Genomic DNA, 23,944 nt, shown 5'->3' with positions numbered 1-23,944 from the left:
GTTGTGAATGAATGAAATATGAAATCCGTGCTGCAGTCGCTGCTGGGCCAAAACATTAGGTACACCTGCAAACTGGAATTTGGGAGTCTCCCGGGAGGTTTGGCAAGTATGAGAATTAGCGGTGTACCGCGGCGCCGCCGCTGTATATAATCGGCGGGCCAGCTCTAGTGTTAATATAAAATCGCCTCACGGGCCAAGTGAAATTACACGGCGGGCCAAATTTGGCCAGAGTTTGACACCCATGCTATAGGGGAACATATAAGGGTTAGAGTTAGGGTTAGGGTTACTAATAAACAATAATTCTGAGGTTATTGAGGGAAGACTCTTAGTTACTGGCTTACTGGTTGTATAATAAGGCCATGCAGAATAAGGCATTAATGAGTACTTATTAATCACTAATTAAGAGACAATGTGTTACTAATTTGCATGTTAATACCTATAATTTGCATGTTCATACCTAATTAATAACTAATTAATGGTGAATATGTTCCCCATACTAAAGTGTTACCAAACACATGACTACACATGGTTATAAAAGACAAAGTTAGCCACAAAGCTAGTTTTCATCTGTAGTCCCCTGGCCATGATGTAAAAAAAAGCAGTAAAATTACAATTTAAAAGAAAGAGAGTGAAAAAGAATAAAAGCACACAATACATATACAATATGATAAAAAAAATAATATATAACATAACATTTATCTTAGCATCAAAACAGGCTCATCTTTTAGTGCTGGCAGCTGTAGGCGTTGATAAGCCACATTTTAATTTTTTTTGTGAAGATCTTGTAAATTGTGACCAGTTTAACCTCCGCAGGTACTGAGTTCCACACATTTGCGCTCCTTACTGACCAGGCCCACTAACTGAAAGTGCTCCTGCGCAGAGGAATATAACAGTCACCTCTGACAGAGCCTGGAGTGACACGCTCACGGCTGTTTATTTGACTGATGAACTCTGCCAGAGGATCTGGAGTCAATTCATGCAGTACTTTATAGGTCACTTTTAAGTCTGCAAATGTGTGAAGACTGTCCCAGTTTAAAATACTGTATTTTTTTTAGAATGGCACAGTGATGATAGTGCCTAAGTTTTTATCCATAACCTTAATTGTTTGTTTGTACAAGATTTTCAATGTTTTGTTTTTTTTAACTCTGACCAGCCTGAGACCACCTTTTAAGGCAATTGTTGAAGTGGCTGAAAATCACCGAATGCAAATACAATTTTGCAGCTTCAGTTGACTTTTTCATTTCGAATTGCACGAAAATTTGCGAGATTAAACTTGATTATTTTACACAATTTGCCAATATGGGCTTTAAAGGAAAGCTCTGAATCTATTATTAACCCAAGATGTTTATATTGGCTGACAATTTGTTTACAATTTAAAACAACTTGAAGTCCTGCTGCAGTAAGACCACTTAACTGGGCTATTCAACTGTCAGTCCGGAAACAAATCCAGCTGGGAATGACACCATACCTGCCCATGGGGTCTGTTCAAATCTTAGGACACACACAGTTTTGCAGCAAATTCCATTTTAACATTTCGTTTTTGGTCCTCTCTTTTTCATCATTTGGGCTATTCAACTGGTGGCCCACGAGTTCAGTTCAAAAACTTGTGAGAGACTCATATTTTGCAGCAGATTCTTAAAAGAAACCAGAGAGCTGTCATAGACATGATCTTTGACTAGTGTTTTGCAGAAGGTCCTTTATAACAGCCGAGTGGTCCTGTAACTCTGACAAAACAAATAAACCAAAACCATGTCTACGGTAGAGGAAGCTGCTTCTCAGGAATATGCAAAGTAAGACGGTTGTATTCACTAGCGTGACTTTTGAACGGAAGTAAAGTTAAGTGCTGGGCCACCAAACCAAAACGGCCACTGTGCAGCAAACAGTGTGAAATATCTGAGTACGCAAAGGGCCTAGATCTTACCAATAAAAGCAGATATAAAAAAACTAACTATGCAATGGAATATATTTCTATTAGGGTTGTACGGTATACCAGTATTAGTATAGTACCGCGATACTAATGAATCATTTTCGGTACTATACCGCCTCTAAAAAGTACCGATCCTGTAACAACTCGGTATCGGATTGATACCTACATTTTTGGTATCATCCAAAACAAATGTAAAGTATCCAAACAACAGAAGAATAAGTGATTATTACATTTTAACAAAAGTGTAGATAAAACATGTTAAAAGAGAAAGTAAGCAGATATTAACAGTAAATGAACAAGTAGATTAATAATTAATTTTCTACCACTTGTCCTTAATAATTTTGACAAAATAGTAGAATGGCAAATGACACAATATGTTACTGCATATGTCAGCAGACTAATTAGGAGCCTTTGTTTGTTTACTCACTACTAAAAAACACGTTGTCTAGTATGTTTACTATTTTATTTAAGGACAATCTTGCAATAAGAAACATATGTTTAATGCACTGTAAGATTTTTTGTTAAAAAAAAGCCAATAATGCAATTTTTTTGTGGTCCCCTATATTTAGAAAAGTATCGAAAAGTACCAAAATATTGATATCAGGACAACACTAATTCCTATACGTTATCAAAAAAATTAAAAGGTTGCATTTCATGATGTAACTTTGTCTACAGCTATATTTGATGCCTTTTGGTTTTTGCACATGCCATTTCTTAGTATGCATGTTTTTTCCCGTCTTTATCAGAATATAGCTAGAGATGTTAACGTTGTGTATGTGCTGAAAGCTTCATTTATGATTGCTACCTTTGGTAAAAGCTAGAGTGCAGTGATAGAGATGGTCTTTGACTAACTTTTTTGCAGAAGGTCCTTAAAAACAGCAGAGAGGTCCTGTAATGAGAAACTCAGAATATTCAAATATTATTTGAATGGTTCCAACAGCCTAAAACAAAGCAAGCATTGGGCTTTTTTTTTTTTTGAGAAAGGCGAAAGCCGTTCACAATGCTATGACAACAGACCCACCACTTCAAATCTCGCATATTCACCTGACATAACGTCAGGTGAATACAATCTATACTGAAAGAATAAGTCCCGCCCCCGGTCCTTAGATTTAAATGTTTTTCATGTGATTGGTCTGCATCCAGTTAACTCATGCAACTCCATTATTTGATCTTACTGTGCTTTTTTCATATACAATGTGTAAAAGTAGCCAAAATATACAACACTGTCCTATTTTTACAATACAAACTTACTTTAGTTTGGAGGAAATTTGTTCTGAACTTGAGCCACACAAAAATATGTAAACGTATCAGCATACTCAACTAATTTGTCTTAAAGCCATCCAGGAACACCTTACGACGGAAACTAAATAAAGTAAAACAAAAATGCTGCACTTAACAATTATGCAGGATGATCCTATACTAGTGCCGGAACCAAAGAAAAATAATTTTGCATACTTTTATCGTCCCAAATATGAGGTTTTGATGATTTGTACATTTTCATTGTCAAAAGTGCGGCTTGCTTTCTCACTTATAATACAAAAGCTAAGATAACAATGTTTTTCTCAAATAGTTTAGCATACACTGATGTACATTGAATTGGTTTTAGAATTTCAAATGTACAAACTGTATCAAAGTGGCCCTCACATTCTTTCATTTTTCAGTATGCGGCCCTCAGTATAAAAGGTTTGTCACCCCTGGTGTACGCCACATGAAAATCAGAAGATTAACAAATGTTTGCTTGCAAAAAGCCCTGACCTTGATGTGCTAATTGTGTACTGTCCTTCTCTGTGGGCTTGCAGGATCGCCGGTTCAGCGATGAAATTGACAAGCTGACAGGGTACAAGACCAAGTCGCTCCTGTGCATGCCCATTCACAACAGCGATGGCGAGATCATTGGCGTCGCTCAAGCCATCAACAAGACTTTAAGTGTGGAACTCTTCACGGAAGACGATGAAAAGGTAATCTCCATATTGTGATGGGGAGCAGGTTGCTGCTGCCATTTAGAGGACATGTCGATATTCAGAGTTTATTTCTCTCTGTTTGATTTTCTCAGAGACATTTACACATCTTTCCTCAAAGGCAATTGCATTTGTTTAAAGGTCAAGCTTAACGCTCACCAAAACAATGGGCTCTTATTGAAATCATTAAATTTTTAAGCATGGGGGGTGTTCCTTTGAAGGCAATGGTGGGCCGTCAAGGCCAGCAAGGCCTACAACTATGCTTGCCTAAACACTATCAGAAGCATTAACCTGCATTCACAACCTCTCCTAGCACTATATTTATTAACAGGTATTCATTTATTCCAAAAAAGTCTTATCTTAATTTGGTAACTAGGTCTCTGGGCTGCACTGCCCTGTAAGTTAAATGTTTGTGTCTCATCTGATTTCAGCTTCTTTATGTGATGCCATGTCATTGTAGTCAAGGCAATCAGTAGAACTGGCCTGATCTCACATTAGCAATGAGGTTCTTTGTTTAACCAATCAAATTTCATATTCCCCTCACAACAACAGCGAGCAAGTGTACTGTACAATACTGTAACTCTAGCATTTTCCGTCTATAAAGCAAAACTGTTTTACGAGGCAAATTCAAAGAAACTAATAGTCTCGTTTGAGGTAAGATTTAGATTTTGTATATTATTGTCATGTTATTAGATAAATATTGATTCTAAACTGTATGCTCCAGATGAGCATGCAACATAGAGGTTTGGAGTTGTTTGAGGCAGCTTCAACTGGTGATTGCAGGTTATATGTTTCTTGCTCTAGTAATAATGATATTTATCCCCAATATGTGAAATGCCCCTCTCTTTGTAATGCCACGCCTTGTTTTATTGTGTTTTTGTATGTTACTGATGGTTTGTCTGTGATATAATCGAGGTGGTATTAAGAGGTAGATTAAGTCACTTAAGCCCCCCCTAAAGCACATGCATAACATATCAAGTTTAATGCAATAGTGACTATAATAATACAGTACATTCATATTCCTGTTAACCCCTTTGTTTAGAACTTCACAAAAATGTCCTTGGTCCATGTATTTTGTAATGTATGATGTTTGGTGAAAATGCACAGCAAAGTGGAAACACTTCAAACAGTGAAATGATCCAAAACCAAAAACACAAACATCATTTAAAAACAGCAAAAAGAGAAATACTGTACATGAAAAATGCTGCAAACCCAAAAACACTGCAAACTCAAAAAACACAAACTCAACAAACACATGCGTTATAGAAATGCTGTAAGAAACAGAATGGAAGTTAACCAGGGGCCTCATGTATTAAGCTTGTGTATGCACAAAAACCAAGCGGACCATTTTTCACAGCAAAGTTGAGATGTATCAAGGGTGAACTGAACGTGAAAATGTGCGGTGCCTTACACCAACTTCATGGCGGACGTACGCACATTTCTACATGCTGTGAATATTTGGCGACACAAGGTGGTCGTTCGGGTTTTGCCAACATTTGACTTAAACAACGTAAAAGATTGAGGCAAGGACAAAATATTTACTTTTTAGCCAATGCATTTAATGTTTTATACTCATATTAATATTTGTAGGGACGTCTATTAATTTATCGAGGCAATCATTTATGCCGCACATTTAATGCCGCATATTCATATTTAGGATGACCTCTATTAATTTATCGAGGCAATCATTTATGCCGCGCATTTAATGCTGCATATTCATATTTAGGATGACCTCTATTAATTTATCGAGGCGATCATTTTGCCACCTATGTCCCAATGTGTTCTTCTTACTCCAGCACAGCTTGGCCGGTCTGGCTGACAGCTGCAAAAGTCGGTGGTTGCGGCACAATAAAAGCACCGGAGACGGTGGAAGAATGGTCCCATTTTGTGCCACGCGGCTGCTATACCGCAAGTAGCTCTGCTAAGTTGTCATAATAAATTGAGTAATCAAACACGAGTCAAAGTATTTTGCATACTTTTTGATATGCTGGCATGTGTAAATTTAAAAGATTTCAAACAAAATATTACATAATTTTCACATGAAACTGTAATCTGGCTGTGAGCAGGCTACTGAATGAACACATGTTGTTATCCATCCATCCATTTTCTACCACTTGTCCCTTTTTTGGGGGGTCGCGGGGGGGTACTGGAGCCTATCTCAGCTGCATTCGGGCGGAAGGCGGGGTACACCCTGGACAAGTCGCCACCTCATCGCAGCACATGTTGTAAGTTTCACAAATAATATTTATCTTGGGTGTAATCAGAGTCACTCACATATGCTCCCACCTCTTCTAAAGTTTGACGTATCATTGCAGCGACTATCTTTTCAAACGGGGTGAGCACTGCTTTATCTCTGGTCGCCACGCCTGTTTTGGCCACATCCATTTTCTTCTTCACCTTCTTTTCTGATGTAGTACCACTTATTTTCTTATTTGCAGTTCTCTGAATCCACAGCATTGACAGCTTGCCTAAAAGTACTGTATATTTTTGCATATACGGTCTATACTATGCTATAGCAGATCATCAAGAAGCACCTCCTACCCCTTGTTGGTGAATTCCTTCATTTTCGCCATCTTGTTCATTATCTTTGTGATTTTTGATTGTGCAGTGTGGGATCTCAGGGGCATGACTAATTTAAATATGATTTCCATATTTAAATGGGGGCATGGACAATGAGTAGCCAGCTGCAAACTAACATGCACACTCAATTCCACGTTGATTAGGATGTAAAAAAGAAATGTGCTTGGATTATTGCGTGTGCACAGTAACACATCTGAAACCGTGCGTACAGCGTTTTCTGAATTTGAGCTTAAACCATTTTTAGTAGGAAATTCATGCAACTCTTAATACATGAGGCCCCAGGCTACCAAAGGGGCCGGACCTAACGGATGTCCATCTTTAAAGACATTAGCACAGTGATTCTCAAACTGTGGTGCGTGTACTACTAGTGGTACGTGGGCTTCATCTAGTGGTACGCCAAATAATAACTGGATTAAAGTACAGTGTTTAATTTTTTTTATATTCTGTCAGGTTAAAACACTGATGACATCTATTAAACAGACAAGAAGCAAGGAATCATGGAGAGACAGAGTTCAATTTGGCTCAATGAGGAGAGATGTTTGGGGCTGCACACTCAGTTACAATCTCCCACCACGCTCTAAGGTCCAGTCCCACATGCTCCTCTATTTATTTGGGAGGTCCCTGGTTACATCACTGACGCTGCTTCTGAAGGAAGGGGGGTAATTTCAGCAGCCCCAGTTGGACACAATATATGATTATTCAGAAATGCAAATGTGCGGACACTCGTGATATTGCCCTGTGTCTGCTTTGTCTGCGTCACGGTACTCGATGTTCTGGACACAAACACTGATACTTTGCACAGATAGAAAAGTACAACTTCAGCACAATTGATAATAACTATAGCAACTGCCTTTAAGCATAAGAGTTGTGTGATAACTTACACATAATTATTCTAACATATTCAAACACAGTGTTAATGTTCAAACTGTGTAATGTTATAGTCACCATGTAATTTATCTGTACAGTAACCTATTTATTTATTTATATCTGCACCTTATTGCTTTTTTATCCTGCACTACCATGAGCTAATGCAACGAAATGTCGTTCTTATCTGTACTGTAAAGTTCAAATTTGAATGACAATAAAAAGGAAGTCTAAATAATTGAATATAATTGTAAGATAAAACCTCTTCTCTGTTTTTAATGAATACTTAGGCTTACGCTACTGTATTTTGATGTTAGTCATTATGGTGGTACTTGGGGAGCCAAGATTTTTCTGAGGTGGTACTTGGTGGAAAAAGTTTGAGAACCACTGCAATAGCGGGATTACTTATGTCTTTACACTGTACTGTACTGTAAAATGTTACGGCCAAATGTTTAACAAAAACAAAGAAAAATGTGTCTTGTTTTCACTTCAACTCTTAAAAAGTCAACCAACTTTCTTCCGGTTCATCCCACTCATATCAGCTACCATAGAAACGGTAGAAAAATGGCTAATTGTGTCTGTTTATTGATACAGTGAGACATACTGTACTTAACTTAATGCATCTTAACACAAAAGGAGCAAGTAACATGGACAGAAAACTTATTTAGGCCAGCCTGATATGCAGTGTTGGGACTAACGCGTAAAGTAACACGTTACTGTAACGCCGTTAGTTTCGGCGGTAACTAGTAATCTAATGCGTTATTTTTTATATTCAGTAACTCAGTTACCGTTACTACATGATGCGTTACTGCGTTATTTTACGTTATTTTTTATGTAGTATCGGCTAGAAACTGAAGGTCTGAGTGTGTTTTGTGGCAGCGCTGCGGTGGAAAAGAAAGGGCGTACGTGCTTTGTGTGGGTGGGGGCGGGGGTGGGGGGGCTCCCATACCGTAGTTGAGGAGCGCAGGGGAGACGTTCCTTCGGGGCTAACAACCTTCACTTTACCCGAAAGTGGTCTTTACAGCTGAGGGTGAATGACGAGGCCGGCGGTTTGTTGCAACTTTGTGACTTTATTGGACGCAGCCATCCACCAAGCTAGAGCACCTGCAAGCACTCACTGTCCCGCTCGCTCACCTCTCTCGCCCACTCACTCACTGACGTCCCTCACCCACATGGTGTCATGTCTTAAAGGGCCACACACACACGCACACACATAAACGCTACTATCATAACAACTAACAAGACATCAAGGCGAAGCCAAGAGTCGATTTTTTTAACAAGGAGAAATTCTCAATACTTTTCTTTTGTCGAGCACAAAGAAAATACAATTTTAGTTAAATGTAAGTTGTGTCTTTGATCAAAGATCCTATCTACTTCAAGTTCAAGTTAAAGTGCCATTATGTTGCAGCTATTTAAAATAGTTTTGTCAATTTGTTCTGGCCAGAAACAAATTGGCCTTTGTAACATATCTTTGTCTTTGTGTGTTGTATGTAGACCACATTGCTTAGCAGAGTTCAGTGATGTAAATGCATGTCAAGTTGATCAACACATTGTATTATTCTCCAGTGCAATAACAGTACTGAAATAAAGGCTAAAGGGCATTAATGGGAGCTTTTAAAAAAGAAAAGAAAAAAAGAAGTAACTAAATATTTACTTTTCAAAGTAACGCATTACTTTTTGGTGTAAGTAACTGAGTTAGTAACTGAGTTACTTTTGAAATGAAGTAACTAGTAACTATAACTCATTACTGGTTTTCAGTAACTAACCCAACACTGCTGATATGTATGGATATACAGCAGGTTTTCCCAAAAATGACCAAAATACCTGTGGTGGTGGGGGTGTGGTTAGGGGCGTGGTCACGGGCAATCAACGCAAAAACTTTCTTTTTGACACTCGGGCCGTGCCGTAGTTGGGGGAACTTGGCTGCAGTTCACTTGCTACTGATAAACCACAAGCGAGCAGAAATTATCAAAAAAACAAGTCTACCTTATGAAAATATCAGGTTCAAAGCCATTGCAAGTTGCTCTCCCAACAAGAAAGAACTATATTTCGGCCATGATAAGAGGCGACATCCCTGCAGCAAGAGGTGGGTGGTGCTTCACTTCCGTGTTCAGATTACAATTAAGGTGCAGTGATAACATAACATTTAGATTGTTACTGTGACTAATTTAGTAAGTGAGAGGACATAAAAGCTTAACAGAAATGAAAGACGGTCGGCAGAATGTTAAAAGGAGACTTTTTATTGCATACAGTCCATCCGACATTAAATCATGTCAAGACACTTTCTCAAAACACTCACACACTTTTCTGGCTTCAAAATAAAAGCGGTACACTTCACATCCGGTTTAAATACATTTAAAGTTTCTTCTTAAACGGCTTCATATTAGCCGCCACACCTAACAAAATAAAGTAATATAATGTATTGTAGCGTCCAAAAGATAATAAACAAAGTCTGACCTCCTTTTTAGCTTTTATTGCCATTTTTATGATAACAGCGGGCCCAATTCCAAGAAGTATTTCCTCTGTGCTTCATTTCTAGACACACAACACTTGTTCATTCTCCGCCGACACGGTGTGGTCACTGACCATGGGAAGAATAACCATCATAACACACTAACATACACATTAACACCAGTGGGTAGTTACAGTATGAATGGCTATATATAGTTTATTAATTTGCGCACTATTGCCTAATGATGCGCCTAAAATTTTGCGGGAAAAGGACGTACTTTAACCACCGGAACGTGCTCCTGTAACCGATGTTGTGGTGACGTAAGCCATTTGTACGGGGTTGTCTGGAGCGGAGGCATGTCCGCGCTGTAGACATACTTTAATAAATTCGAGATATACACATGGACAGCCATCTTCACAATTTAAGATGACACCGGTGGCTTTTAATGAGAGAAAGGCTCCCAGGAACGCGAAGCTGATGAGGTGCTTAAAAAATTGAGCGCGCTCCACCCTAACAAGGCCACCGGCCTTGATAATATTCCCTCCAGGTTCCTCAGGGACTCAGCCTCCATCATTGCCCCAATCATCACGCACATAATAAACCTCTCAATTTCACAAGGCCAAGTACCAAAAGATTTTAAGAAAGCAAGAGTAACTCCCCTCTTTAAAAAAGGAAGCAAATTGGAACCTGGCAACTACCGACCTGTTTCTATTCTCAGTTCCATTTCGAAAGTAATGGAAAAAATAGTTTATGAACAGGTCGATAGTTACCTCGCCACTAATAAACTCATGTACAAATTCCAATCCGGCCTCAGAACAAACCACTCCACTGTCACATGCGTTCTCTATCTGACCGACCACATCAAACATGAGGTGGACGCGGGCAAATACTGCGGCATGGTCATCCTGGACCTTCAGAAGGCCTTTGACACCGTTAACCACGCTATACTGTTGGATAAGCGCAGAGCAATCGGATTTAACAAAACCTCATCGAGCTGGGTGCGATCTTACTTGGAGGGGAGGGAACAGGTGGTAGAGGTGAACGGCACCGTGTGTCCCCCCCTCTCAGTGAGCTGTGGAGTCCCCCAAGGCAGTATATTAGGGCCTTTACTGTTCCTAATATACATAAACGACTTGTCATCGGCATGCGACTGTGAATTGTTCTTGTTTGCGAATGACTCGGCCTTGCTGGTATCAGACAGGGACAAGTCACAGGTGGAGAAAATCCTCAGTGCTGAACTCTGTAAAACTTGCACCTGGCTCGCTGACAACAAGCTATCCATACACTTGGGTAAAACGGAATCCATCCTGTTTGGGTCCCACATCAACCTTAAGAAAGTCAACGACTTCACTATAAAAGTGGGTGACATTGTTATCACCAGGAAAGATGAGGTCACCTACCTAGGTTCCATTCTAGAGGCTAATCTTTCCTGTGATAAAATGGCAACCAAGGTAACGAGATTTCTCTATAGAATCTCCTCTCTGGTCAACAAAAGCACCATGAGGATTCTAGCGGGAACTCTCGTTCAACCCTTTTTCGATTACGCATGCACCTCCTGGTACCCTAGCACCTCCAAAACCCTCAAATCTAAACTCCAAACATCCTAGAACAAGCTAGTCAGATTACTTCTAGACCTCCACCCCAGATCCCACCTCACTCCTACCCACTTCTCCAAAGTGGGCTGGCTCAGGGTGGAGGACAGAGTAAAACAACTTGCACTGAGCCTAGTCTATAAAATCTGCTACACCTCCCTGATACCAAAGTTTATGTCAAACTACTTCCTTAACTTCCTTAATGACCGCCATAACCACAACACCAGGGGGAGCTCCACTAACCACGTTAAACCCAGATTCCGATCTAACAAAGGTCTTAACTCATTCTCTTTCTATGCCACATCAATGTGGAATGCGCTCCCAATAGGTATAAAAGAAAGGGCATCTCTATCCTCCTTCAAAACCGCAATAAAAGTTACAACCCTAAAGCACCTAAGGCAGCTACAACCCTAAACTAACACCCTCCCCGGATTGTTAATAATCAAATGTAAACAATCAAATGCAGAATGCAGATACTTTTTCTTATGCCTTCAGATCTCTCTCTCTGTCTCTCTCTCTCTCTCTCTCTCTCTCTCTCTCTCGCGACAGAAGTATCCAAACAGAGTCTCTAAACAGGAGTACAGTCTCCAATAAATAATAAAGAAATACTTTTTTTTTTATTAAAGAAAGAGTGACTAAAAGAATTGGAGAAATCTCTAAAAATCATCATCTCAACAAAGTACATTATACAATACGCAGCAACAATTTAAAAATAGAGCAAAACGATATTATGTAAGAAAAATATGTTTTAATACTATAGTTAATAATAACAGATTTGTTTTTAAATGTATATTTAAATTATTTTGCCTTTTTAAAGAATACATGCATCATAGAAGATCATGTGATGGCATCATATCGACCACGCCCCCACCGCCACAGGTATTTTGGCAATGTAGGCAAAACCTAACCTGACTCTCGCTAGATCCCTGTAGTTCACTGAGCTCCACACAAAGATCTGGGACTTCTCAATAGGAGATGTATTCCAGAAGGCGGGGCCTTGAAAAAAAATAAAAAAATCTTTGTATGTGATTGGATAAACCACTTGTCCGTTTTCTTGAATGACATGCCTTTTCAACCACTCACATCCAAATCAAGCCGTGACGCTGATGGGAGCGACGCTTGGAAATCCAAAACAGAACAGCCGACATATTGGATAACGACAGAGCGAAAAGTTAGAGAACTTTTACTGAAACAACGCAGCAATGTCAGATTCGACAAAACAGTTGCAATAGCAGAATCAATGTCAGCACACGACTCCTCACTGCTTGCCGCCATTGTTGTTTGAATCAAACAGTCGCTTCGGCACTACGTCACATCTATGAAATCCCGCCCGGCGATCCTGATTGGTTCATTATTTTTTGCTATCTTGAAGGAGTTTGCATTGCCCTCGATCCCAGATCCTTGTGTGGAGCTCAGCGAACTACAAGGATCTGGCGAGAGTCAGGTTTGGCAAAACCCTGACATTTACAAAATAAAAATGTCTTACATTACGATCATGCTTTGTCATAGATGTTTTGTAATGTTGTTCTGTGATATTTGCACCTAAATAAATGCTAGTTGATGAGGGTGGGTGCGGTGGAAGTGGGTGGGGGGCGGGGGGGGTGTTATTTTGGCTGGCAGAAATTTGTGTAAATTATTTTATAACATGTTCTGGTACTCAATTACAGATTGATTAGCAGGCTCAATATTACAATTAATTAATTAATAGAGAACGTTAAAACATTTTCATGCACAAATATGAAGACCATTAATTTGTACAACATGCAATTTACAGAATATCAGAACCATTTATTCAGTTAGAAATATCACAGATTCAACCTGGCATAGCCCCCGAAATTATAACTAGCAGCAATTAATCACAATTAAATTTGAATTAACTATGAAATATGCGATTATTGCGATTTAAATATTTTAATTGTTTGACAACCCTAATATATGTATGTATGTATGTATATATACTATATGTATGTATGTACCGATCTGTTAGTGTTTTATGCTCGTGTGGTTTTGATATGATCAAACACACCGTCTATGCCTGAAATTGGATTGGCATAGAATGAGAAAGTGTTGTTGTGTGTTTGGGGAAGCACGGAGAAGAATGTGTTTGCTCGGGAGGTAAAAAGCTGTTTGAATTGGGCCATTTGTTACAATACGGTTTGCCAATAACATTTTAAAATGGCGTCAGACTTTGTGTGACTTCTTCTTGAGGCTACAATGCATTATACTACTCTAATTTGTTTTCATTTAAAAATAACCTCTATTTATAAGGTGTGGCGGCCATAAATTTACTGTGGCGGTGCGCCACATTCAGTTACATTAAGGGATCAAACACCCTGTACAGTATACACGTAAACCCTGCAAAAATGTGATGACCAACCCCAAAAGGAATTTCTTGCTACCATCAAGGCTAACAACCGTGTGGAACTTGCTAAGTAGCTAATAACCATTCTAAACTATAGCTTTACTTTCACACCTATTTAAGGTAACAACTGTTTTGTCCTAAATCCATTAGCCTAGAAGACACATACTAAGAAGCTGAATACTTACAGTTGGACGTGGAAAAAATGCAAAATTTTCGGAGCTCTGGTCCGAAATTCGTAAATTTCCATGCCACAATTTGAGAGACCACTTTTCCTTAAAGTGGCGAGATGTGATGACAGCGACAATCAACCTGTGTGATTACCAGCCATGTTCTCACCTGCCGACTCACCAAAAGCCAAATTAGATAGTACATTTAACTCTACAGTTAGGTAGTTAAATCATTCATCCATTAATGTCTGATAGATAATTTAAAAAAGACAAGAGTGTATTGCTATATATAGTTCTGTGGTTGCCCTTAGTTTCAGTTATGTTTGTGGTAGGCTACACTGTAGGTGAACAAAGACAACTCCAGCAAAAAGTTTAGAAAATGGAACCAAGGTGCCTTTTCCCTTTCGTAAACTTAACTAAAGTATGGACTTTTGTCCAGGCTGGAACCCATTATTCATATTGACATTGTTTCTTATGGAGAAATTTGCTTTACTATACAAACTTTTGCATTTCCAAACCCTGTTTATGAACCAATAACGTTTGTAAATGGAGGTTCTGCTATGATCTGTCAGTAATGGCACAGATTAAGCTGATCAGCGATGGAGACAATTAATTATCAGCTTATTTATTTTTAAGTGTTCACAAGTTGATTGCCACATATGTGTCTAATGTGTAGCTAGTAATATTATTGCTATATTAATTTTAGATGGAAAAATCACTGATGTCGCTTGTTGATGCAGTACAGCCTGAGGGATCGAAGGTCACGGGCTTAGCTGCTTACGTGCAGTGATTTCTCCAGATTCTCTGAACCCTTTGATGATATTACGGACCGTAGATGGTGAAATCCCTAAATTCCTTGCAATAGCTGGTTGAGAAAGGTTTTTCTTAAACTGTTCAACAATTTGCTCACGCATTTGTTGACAAAGTGGTGACCCTCGCCCAATCCTTGTTTGTGAATGACTGAGCATTTCATGGAATCTACTTTTATACCCAATCATGGCACCCACCTGTTCCCAATTTGCCTGTTCACCTGTGGAATGTTCCAAATAAGTGTTTGATGAGCATTCCTCAACTTTATCAGTATTTATTGCCACCTTTCCCAACTTCTTTGTCACGTGTTGCTGGCATCAAATTCTAAAGTTAATGATTATTTGCAAAAAAAATAAATGTTTATCAGTTTGAACATCAAATATGTTGTCTTTGTAGCATATTCAACTGAATATGGGTTGAAAATGATTTGCAAATCATTGTATTCCGTTTATATATACTCTAACAAATTTTTCCCAACTCATATGGAAACAAGGTTTGTAGTTGAGGTTTAGACTGATGCTACCAGGCATGTGAAATATCCGTGAAAATTTGGAAATCCATGCTTTTAAACATTAATTTTCATGTTAAAATATCACTTCTATGTTTTTTTAAAGATATATAAAAAAAATATGATCTAAACAAAAAATTATGAATGCTCGCCTCAGCCGCAGGCATTCACAGTTCCCCTTGCCTAAACACCACACTGAATTGCAGGACAGGGAGACAATCAGTGACGCCGAAACAAGCTCGCCAGTTAGCATAATTAGCATCATCGAGCTAGCTTACTTTTTTTCGTATGCATTTGCTCTCCGAGCCACAATGTTGACAGCTTTCTACTTTGCTGCTAATCATATTTGGATGATTACAATCCAAACACTGTTAATTCCAAACCAGTTGTAGTTCTAGAGCATTTATTAGTAGCCAGCGAGAAGGTATATTTTTGACGTGACGGATGTAAACAGAGGTCTCAACACTGGAAGTATATTATCAGAGGTGACAGGATTGAGTTGCCAAATGGGAAACGTTTTCTGAGTTCTTTGCATGCATGTTATATAATTTTACATTACATTTTCAATGATAATAATGTTAGTAAATTATCTACTAAAAAAAACAAATAATTCTGTGGTACATTACAGGAGACATGACATGTAAGTGTCAAAAAGACACCCAAAAGAAGTTGGTAGATGAGAATAGATCTAAAGGAAAATATAGTGTAGGAATAGACAGAGAGACTAGACTTAGACTTCCTTTTATTGTCTTTCAAATTTGAACTTTACAGTACAGATAAGAACGACATTTCGTTGCTTTGTCGGGCTTTGAGCCTATCCCAGCTACACACTGGCTTAAGGCAGGGTACCACCTGGACTGGTCGCCCCCTCATTGCACGACCAACACAGACCTTCACACTCACATTCACACATTAGAGCCAATTTAGTGTTGCCAATCAGCCAATCAACTTTATTGACCCAGGTAAATGGGAAAGTTCCTGATAAAGTTTCTGCGATGGAAAATTACTTAATGTTAGCAATATTATCAGTGTTGATAAAAATGATGTTACCATTACCAATGTCATGTGCTGGATGAGCTCTGTTACCTGGGTTACTTCCCACCACATGTGGTCCTTTTTTCCCCCAGTTATAATCACACAGAAGTTGCATGTCACTTATCTGATGGACTGTAGGCTGTTTTTTTTTCTTTTTTTCCTGTACCCAGTGCTGTATGACAAATATAATTTAAGTATTTCATGCATTGTTTTAATGCTTAATGCCTCAGTGTGCTTCGTGTTTCTTGCAGAAAGTGAGAGCAAATGTCCCTGGAATGGTGTCTTTGTGGATACTGTTTTTATTTTGCATTTGTGCTGAGCTTCATATCGGTGTTATTGCCTATGATCTTTAATGGCCAACAGTTAAACTGACTGGGGCACTTTCCAAGTAAGAACTATGTGATGAGAAACATGGCAAAAATGGACCAACGTGTTAACTGATTCCTGAATGATTTTATCATTGACACCAGTAGAGTTTCTACCTAAAATAAACTGTGTGGCACTAACCAATAAATAGTTAGTAGACTACATATATAAAAAAACAATAATACTCTCTCTCTCTCTCTCTCTCTCTCTCTCTCTCTCTCTCTCTCTCTCTCTCTCTCTCTCTCTCTCGTTTTTTTCAAAACTTCTATTTCTCCCACATTACCAATATAGTAAACTGCGCAGACAAGAGACAGCAATAAGTAGCTAACTAACAGGTACATGAGCACGGATTTGTTTGCCCAAATGTATCATATGCCAATGATGCTCACTATGTTCAAAGCTATGCTGTTTCCCTGGCAACCCTCGAACAGAACAAAAAGAACAGAGAGAGTCGAAAGCAACTCAAGACAGCAAAATCCAGAAATTAGAAGGTTTATTTATTCACATTTGTTGCAATTGAATCCTAGCTCTGAATTAAGTACTGTAGCGCTTGTTGTCAACCTGGATTGATGAGACAATGCTGTGCTTCACTCCACAGGCAATATTGTAACTGACTGGCATTTGCTTTGTACCGTATGTATGTAGAGCAGATATGTCCAAACTACGGCCCAACAACGTCCTCAAATTGGCCCACGAGACGCTATGAGTTTTGAATCAGGAATCTTGCCCACACTGAGATTGCATCCATTTTTAAAGGATGATGCTTCCTATTGTCTCCATCCAGTGCACAACATGAGTTTTTCAGGTACATTACTTTTAATTATTCTCTGAATGAAACTGAATGAAACAGCATGAACTTATATGACCTAATTCTAACAACCTTCCCTAGTCATGGTGCAAAAAAAAATGTCAATAGACATGGTTACTGGACTTTGATAATATTATTAAAAAAACGTCCATTCACCATAAAATTCAAAATTACACCCATTTAAATCTATTACAAAACATGATGGGAAAAATGCAAAACAGTCTCCACACTTATCAATCAATCAATCAAAGTTGACTTATATAGCCCTTAATCACAAATGTCTCAAAGGGCTGCCCAAGCCACAACGACATCCTCGGCTCAGATCCCGCAAGAAAAAACCAAACCCAATGGGAACAACGAGAAACCTTGGAAGGGACCACAGACGTGTCTTGCATGTAGACACGTCGGGGCGCAGAGACGTCACCGGCTGATGCATAAGGCAGTGGTTCTTAACCTTGTTGGAGGTACCGAACCCCACCAGTTTCATATGCTCATTCACCGAACCCTTCTTTAGTGAAAAATAAAATGTTTTTTGTTTCAAATTCAAGAAAAAGTTATGTTTTTTTACTGGTGCACAAAATGAACTGTGCATGAACATCACCTTGTTCAAAGAACAAAACCAACACAGTGCATGAACTCACAACAAATTACACACCTTACACACATTACCATGAATTGATTAACGTGGACCCTGACTTAAACAAGTTGAAAAACTTATTCGGGTGTTACCATTTAGTGGTCAATTGTACGGAATATGTACTGTACTGTGTAAACTGTACTGTTTCATATAATGTATTCTCTTCCTTTGCAATCTGCTAGTAAAAGTTTTAATCGATCAATCAAACAACCTGCAAATCAGATGGAAAATTAGAGGGAACATTGTTTGGGAGTATTCATAATACGCCGATAGGGAGAAGTTTTTATTTACACGATAAGTCGGATGTGTCTTTGCCTCCGTGGCGGAGACTCCGCCGAACCCCTGAGGCCGACTCACCGAACCCCTAGGGTTCGATCGAACCCAGGTTAAGAACCACTGGCATAAGGGGTGGTCCACCCCGGGTCCCGACTTCATCTGAAAGTCCAGTCCACTGGGAGGCCAGCAGGGGATCATCTTGAATGGAGACAAGCCAGCAGCGCAGAGACGTCACCAATTTATGCACAGAGGAGTGGAGGCTGATCCGTGCTCACGTGATAACGAGAGCGGGGCAGAGCAGAAAAAAGAGACGGCAGATCAACTGGTCTTAAAGGGGGGTCATTTAAAGGCTAGAGTATACAAATTAATTTTAAGATGTGACTTAAATGCTTCTACTGAGGTAACATCTCTAACTGTTACAGGTAGGGCATTCCAGAGTACTGGAGCCCCAATAGAAAACGCTCTAAAGCCCGCAGACTTTTTTGGGCTCTGGGTATCACTAATATGCCGGAGTTCTTTAAACACAGATTTCTGGTACAATACAATCAGCAAGATAGGATGGAGCTAGACCATTTAATATTTTATACGTAAGTAGTAAAACCTTAAGGTCACATCTTAAGTGCACAGGAAGCCAGTGCAGCTGAGACAGTATAGGCGTAATATGATCAAACTTTCTTGTTCTTGTCAAAAGTCTAGCAGCCACATTTTGTACCAACTGTAATCTTTTAATGCTAGACATACGGAGACCCGAAAATAACACGTTACAGTAATCGAGACGAGACCTAATGAATAATGTCTAAAGTTACAAAATTATTGTGCTCTAACTGTCGGACACTGTCCTCAAGTTGGGCCAACCTATCCATGAGAACGGTGCACGAAGAGCAGGGAGCCATACTCGGGTTGTTTATTTCACCGAGTCGAGTTCTTGCTGTCTTTTGGAGCTGTAGCAGCAGCGTGAGGGAGCAGACGCCTTCGGAGCCATACTCGGGTTGTTTCTTTCACCGAGTCGAGTTCTTGCTGTCTTTTGGAGCTGTAGCAGCAGCGTGAGGGAGCAGACGCCTTCGGAGCGTAGTGGCCTTCGACCGCGACTAGCTTAGCTGAGAGAGAGGCGGTGAGACAGAGAGTGGGTGCTTTGTAAGTTTGATAAGACTTCTAAATATGTTTGAGGAGGAATAAAGAAAGCTATAAAACAATTAGAAGCACACAGACAGAAAGACAGTACTTAGCTTTTTCGCAGTAGGGAGCGACAGCAGACTTTTTCCGCTTATCCATGTTTGGCGCATTTTAAGTTGCTTGATATTTCTGATAGACTACAAAATGTTAAGGAGGTCCTCAAGGAAACAAACAAGGTAAGAGTCAAACTTTCACATACTCTTAATAGCCATCCGTCCATTTTCTACCGCTTTTTCCTTTCGGTGTCGCGGGGGTGGCTGGAGCCTATCCCAGCTGCTTTTGGGCGGAAGGCAGGGTAGGGTACACCCTGGACAAGTCACCACCTCATCGCAGGGCCAACACAGATAGGCAACACTCACATGCACACACTCGGGCCAATATCCAATTATAATAATTATATATCCACTTCCGGTTTGCACGTCACTTCCGGTTTGGAGTTTGCGCGCGTTTGGCTGTTTTCGAAGTGGGGCTGTTGAGTTTGGCAATCGCCTTGTGCAAAGCTAGTACAACTTTTTGTACTTTTTTGTACTTTTGTGCTTTTTTGGCTTCGCTGTGTCACTGTGCCATGACACTTTGTAGCTTGTGTCGATCGGTGCTGCGAGCTAGCACACCGGAGCCGGCTAGCATTACCGGCCTGAGATACGGAGGTGGATTTTTCCTTCTGTTGCTGGATGCGTCGGCAGATAGACCGTGATGCCTGCACCGAGGAAAAGCCCCACATCGGAGGAGTTCGAGGAGATGAGGCTCACACTCCTTTCCCTGTGCGGCGATGTGACTGCGGTGAGGGAGCACCAGGAGCAGCTTTTGGTTCTACTGGAGGAGGTGAAACAATTACGCCTCCAGAACGTGGAAAAAGACCGGCGCATTGTGGACCTGGAGCAGCGAGTGGACGAGCTGGAGCAATATTCCCGCATGAATGATGTGGTCATCACCAGCATCAAAATCAAGCCACGAAATTACACGCGTGTGGTGGCCGCGGACAGCGGGGAGCCCAGCGTGCAGGAGGCACAGTCGGTGGAGCAGCAGGTGGCCTCCTATCTCCAAAGCAGGGGGATAGAGATGGACCTGGAGCACATCGAGGCTTGTCACCCACTGCCCATGAGGAACCAGAGACCACCCGCTGTCATCATGAGATTTGCAAACAGAAAGAAGAAGATCGCACTATTAAGGCAAGGACGCGCAAACTCAAAGGAACAGATGTTTTCATCAATGAACACTTGACCAAGAAAAATGCTGACATCGCAAGGTTCGCACGACAACTTAAAAGGCAAGGCAAGATTCAACAAACCTTGGTAACGAACTGTAAGATCTTCATCAAACTAAATGGTACGCCGGAGGAAGCAAAAGTCTTGGTGATAAGGAAAATAGAAGATCTTGATAAGTATTGACATTGATGCAGTACTTGGTATCAATGTAGCTTGTGACTTTTACATCATCTCAATGCTACCCACACCAAGAACACAGACCACACCAAGTATTAATATGGACATGTTACAGAAGATCCTCCAACATCAACAAAAAGAACTGGACATGTGTGAGTATCAAGAGCACACCACAACAGAGACTGATATGGACATAGACCCTGATAATAATTTTTTCTCTGCGATTGTTAAAAACTGTAATTATTTTACCCGCGAACAATATAAAAACAGTGTAAAATCAGAAGACAGTCTATCAATAATACATTTCAATAGTCGAAGCATGTACACTAACTTTGAGGCTATCAAGGATTACTTGAAAGAATTTAGTCATCCATTTACCATTATTGCAATCACTGAAACCTGGTTCAACAGTGATAAAGGTATTGATTTTAGTCTGAATGACTATGAATTAACATACATAAACAGAATAAATAAAATAGGAGGAGGGGTCGCATTGTACATTCATAAATCTGTTACATTTAAAGTTTTAACAAACATGACCATAGCAGTCGATGGATTATTTGAATGTTTAACAGTGGAAATCCTAAATGACAAAAAGACAAATATCTTCATGAGTTGTGTATACCGGGCACCTGGTTCAAGCATAGAAACTTTCAATGAGTGGATGGGTAAACTATTTTCCTCTGTGAACCAAAAAACCATATTTATCTGTGGTGATTTTAACATTGATTTGTTCAACTCCACCAAGTAAAAACATGTTGATGACTTCATTGACACTATGTACAGCTTGTCTCTATATCCAACCATAACCAAACCAAGCAGAATAACAACACATAGTGCCACAATCATTGACAACATTTTTACAAACATTATGGGAAATCAAGTCACCAGTGGCCTATTTATATGTGATATCACTGACCATTTACCTGTTTTTACTTTATATGACTGTCATCTCAAGAAAACCAAAGACACTATGGCAAAAATCTCTAAACGAATAACAACTGAGGAAACAATCTGTGCCCTAAACAATAGTTTAGCAGTTCAGGATTGGACTTCAGTATACAGAGAACCTAATGTGGACAGTGCTTACTGTAATTTTTTAGACATCTTTACTTCTCTGCATAATAAACATTGCCCCGTAAAAGGATATTTTATAAAAGGAAAAAATAAAAATAGCCCTTGGATCACAAAAGGGATAATTAATGCCTGTAAAAAGAAAAACAATCTCTACAAACTTTTCATCAAAATAAAAACAAAAGAAGTCGAACAACGATACAAGAAGTACAAAAATAAATTAACTGATATTATAAGAACAAGCAAACGGTTATATTATCAAAAAAAACTATATGAAAACAAAAATAATATAAAAGGAACTTGGGATGTTTTGAATAGTCTAATAAAACAAGGATATTCCAAGTTGACATATCCTGATTACTTTATTGATGAAAACGGTGAAGATTATAATATGAGTAATGTAGTAAACAAGTTTAATAGTTTTTTTGTAAATGTTGGTCCTAAATTGGCTGTTGATATCCCAGACAATGGAGTTACAAAATCAACTTTTGAACAGAATTCTTTGTCAATCTTCCTCTCTCAGCTACAAATGAGCAGGAAGTGACAAACATTGTGCGGAAGTGTAAAAGTAAGTGCTCCACTGACTGCCATGATATCAACATGATATTGGTTCAAAAGGTTATCCTGAATATTGTAAAACCATTAACTTATATATGTAATTTATCATTCCAGACTGGCTGCTTTCCAAGTCAAATGAAAATCGCTAAAGTAACTCCGCTCTTCAAAAGTGACAGCAAACACGCTTTCACCAATTACAGACCAATCTCTCTTTTGCCCCAGTTCTCAAAAATCTTAGAGAAACTATTTAACTCTCGACTTGAATCTTTTCTTGAGAAGCATCATATAATCAATGACGGTCAGTATGGCTTTAGGTCCAAAAGAACAACTTCAATGGCAATAACTGAAGCTATTGAGGAAATTACTAATGCACTGGAGCATAAAAGATATGCAGTTGGTATTTTTATTGACCTAAAGAAAGCATTTGATACCATTAATCATTCAATTCTACTGGATAAAATGGGAAGATATGGAATTAGGGGGCTGGCTGGTGACTGGTTAAAAAGTTATTTAACAGGGAGGGTACAGTTTGTTAAAATGGGTAAATTTTTATCTGATACTCTTGGCATTGCTTGTGGTGTCCCCCAAGGGTCCGTGTTGGGGCCAGAACTGTTTAATGTATATATTAATGATATGTTTAATACATCCAAAATACTGAAATGTATACTTTTTGCAGACGACACAAATTTATTCTACAGTAGTGATGACTCTAATGAGCTCATAAATACAGTAACACACAGAACTAAACATAGTAAAAAAATGGATGGACACAAATAAATTATCTTTGAATATAAATAAAACTAAGATAGTAATGTTTGGAAATCGCAACATAACGTCTGAACAGAAAATAAGTATTAATGGTACCCAAATTGAAATCGTAAATGAGAATACATTTTTGGGAGTAATAATTGATAGTAAACTATCATGGACACCTCATGTCAGACACATTAAAACAAAAATCTCCAAAAGCCTCTCAATTATAAACAAAGCAAAACTATACCTCAATGAAAATGCACTCCATACTCTATACTGCACCTTGGTACTGCCATACCTTACATACTGTGTTGAAGTATGGGGGAATACTTACCAAAACACAATTCATCCTCTGATCATATTACAGAAAAGAGCAGTACGGATCATTCACAACGTTGGTTATTTAGAACATACTCATAATCTGTTTATGCAATCAAAGTTGCTCAAATTTGATGACCTTGTTAAATATAATACATTAATAATCTTATATAAAGCTTTTAACAAATTATTGCCACCTAATCTACAACGTTTTTTTATAAGACGAGTCCAAGCTCATAACTTGAGAGGCTTTGGATATTTCTTATTGCCGAGAGCTCAAACCACTCGTAAACGTTTTTGTGTGTCTGTATGCGGAGTAAAACTATGGAACAAACTGGACTTAC

General features: G+C 39.1%; 1 protein-coding gene across 1 annotated transcript in view; it reads left to right on the top strand.

Annotated features, from left to right (window-relative positions):
• The window catches only part of LOC133664282 (dual 3',5'-cyclic-AMP and -GMP phosphodiesterase 11A-like), a 129,557-nt gene that overhangs the window by 3,029 nt on the left and 102,584 nt on the right, over positions 1-23,944 (top strand). The window contains exon 2 of the mRNA XM_062068794.1: positions 3,727-3,885. Coding sequence (XP_061924778.1) covers positions 3,727-3,885 — 159 coding nt within the window. The remainder of the gene's footprint in view (positions 1-3,726; positions 3,886-23,944) is intronic.

Source organism: Entelurus aequoreus, linkage group LG14 (genome assembly GCF_033978785.1).
Source record: "Entelurus aequoreus isolate RoL-2023_Sb linkage group LG14, RoL_Eaeq_v1.1, whole genome shotgun sequence".
In the NCBI taxonomy this organism is placed as follows: domain Eukaryota; kingdom Metazoa; phylum Chordata; class Actinopteri; order Syngnathiformes; family Syngnathidae; genus Entelurus; species Entelurus aequoreus.
This window is presented reverse-complemented; position numbering and strand designations above follow the sequence as displayed.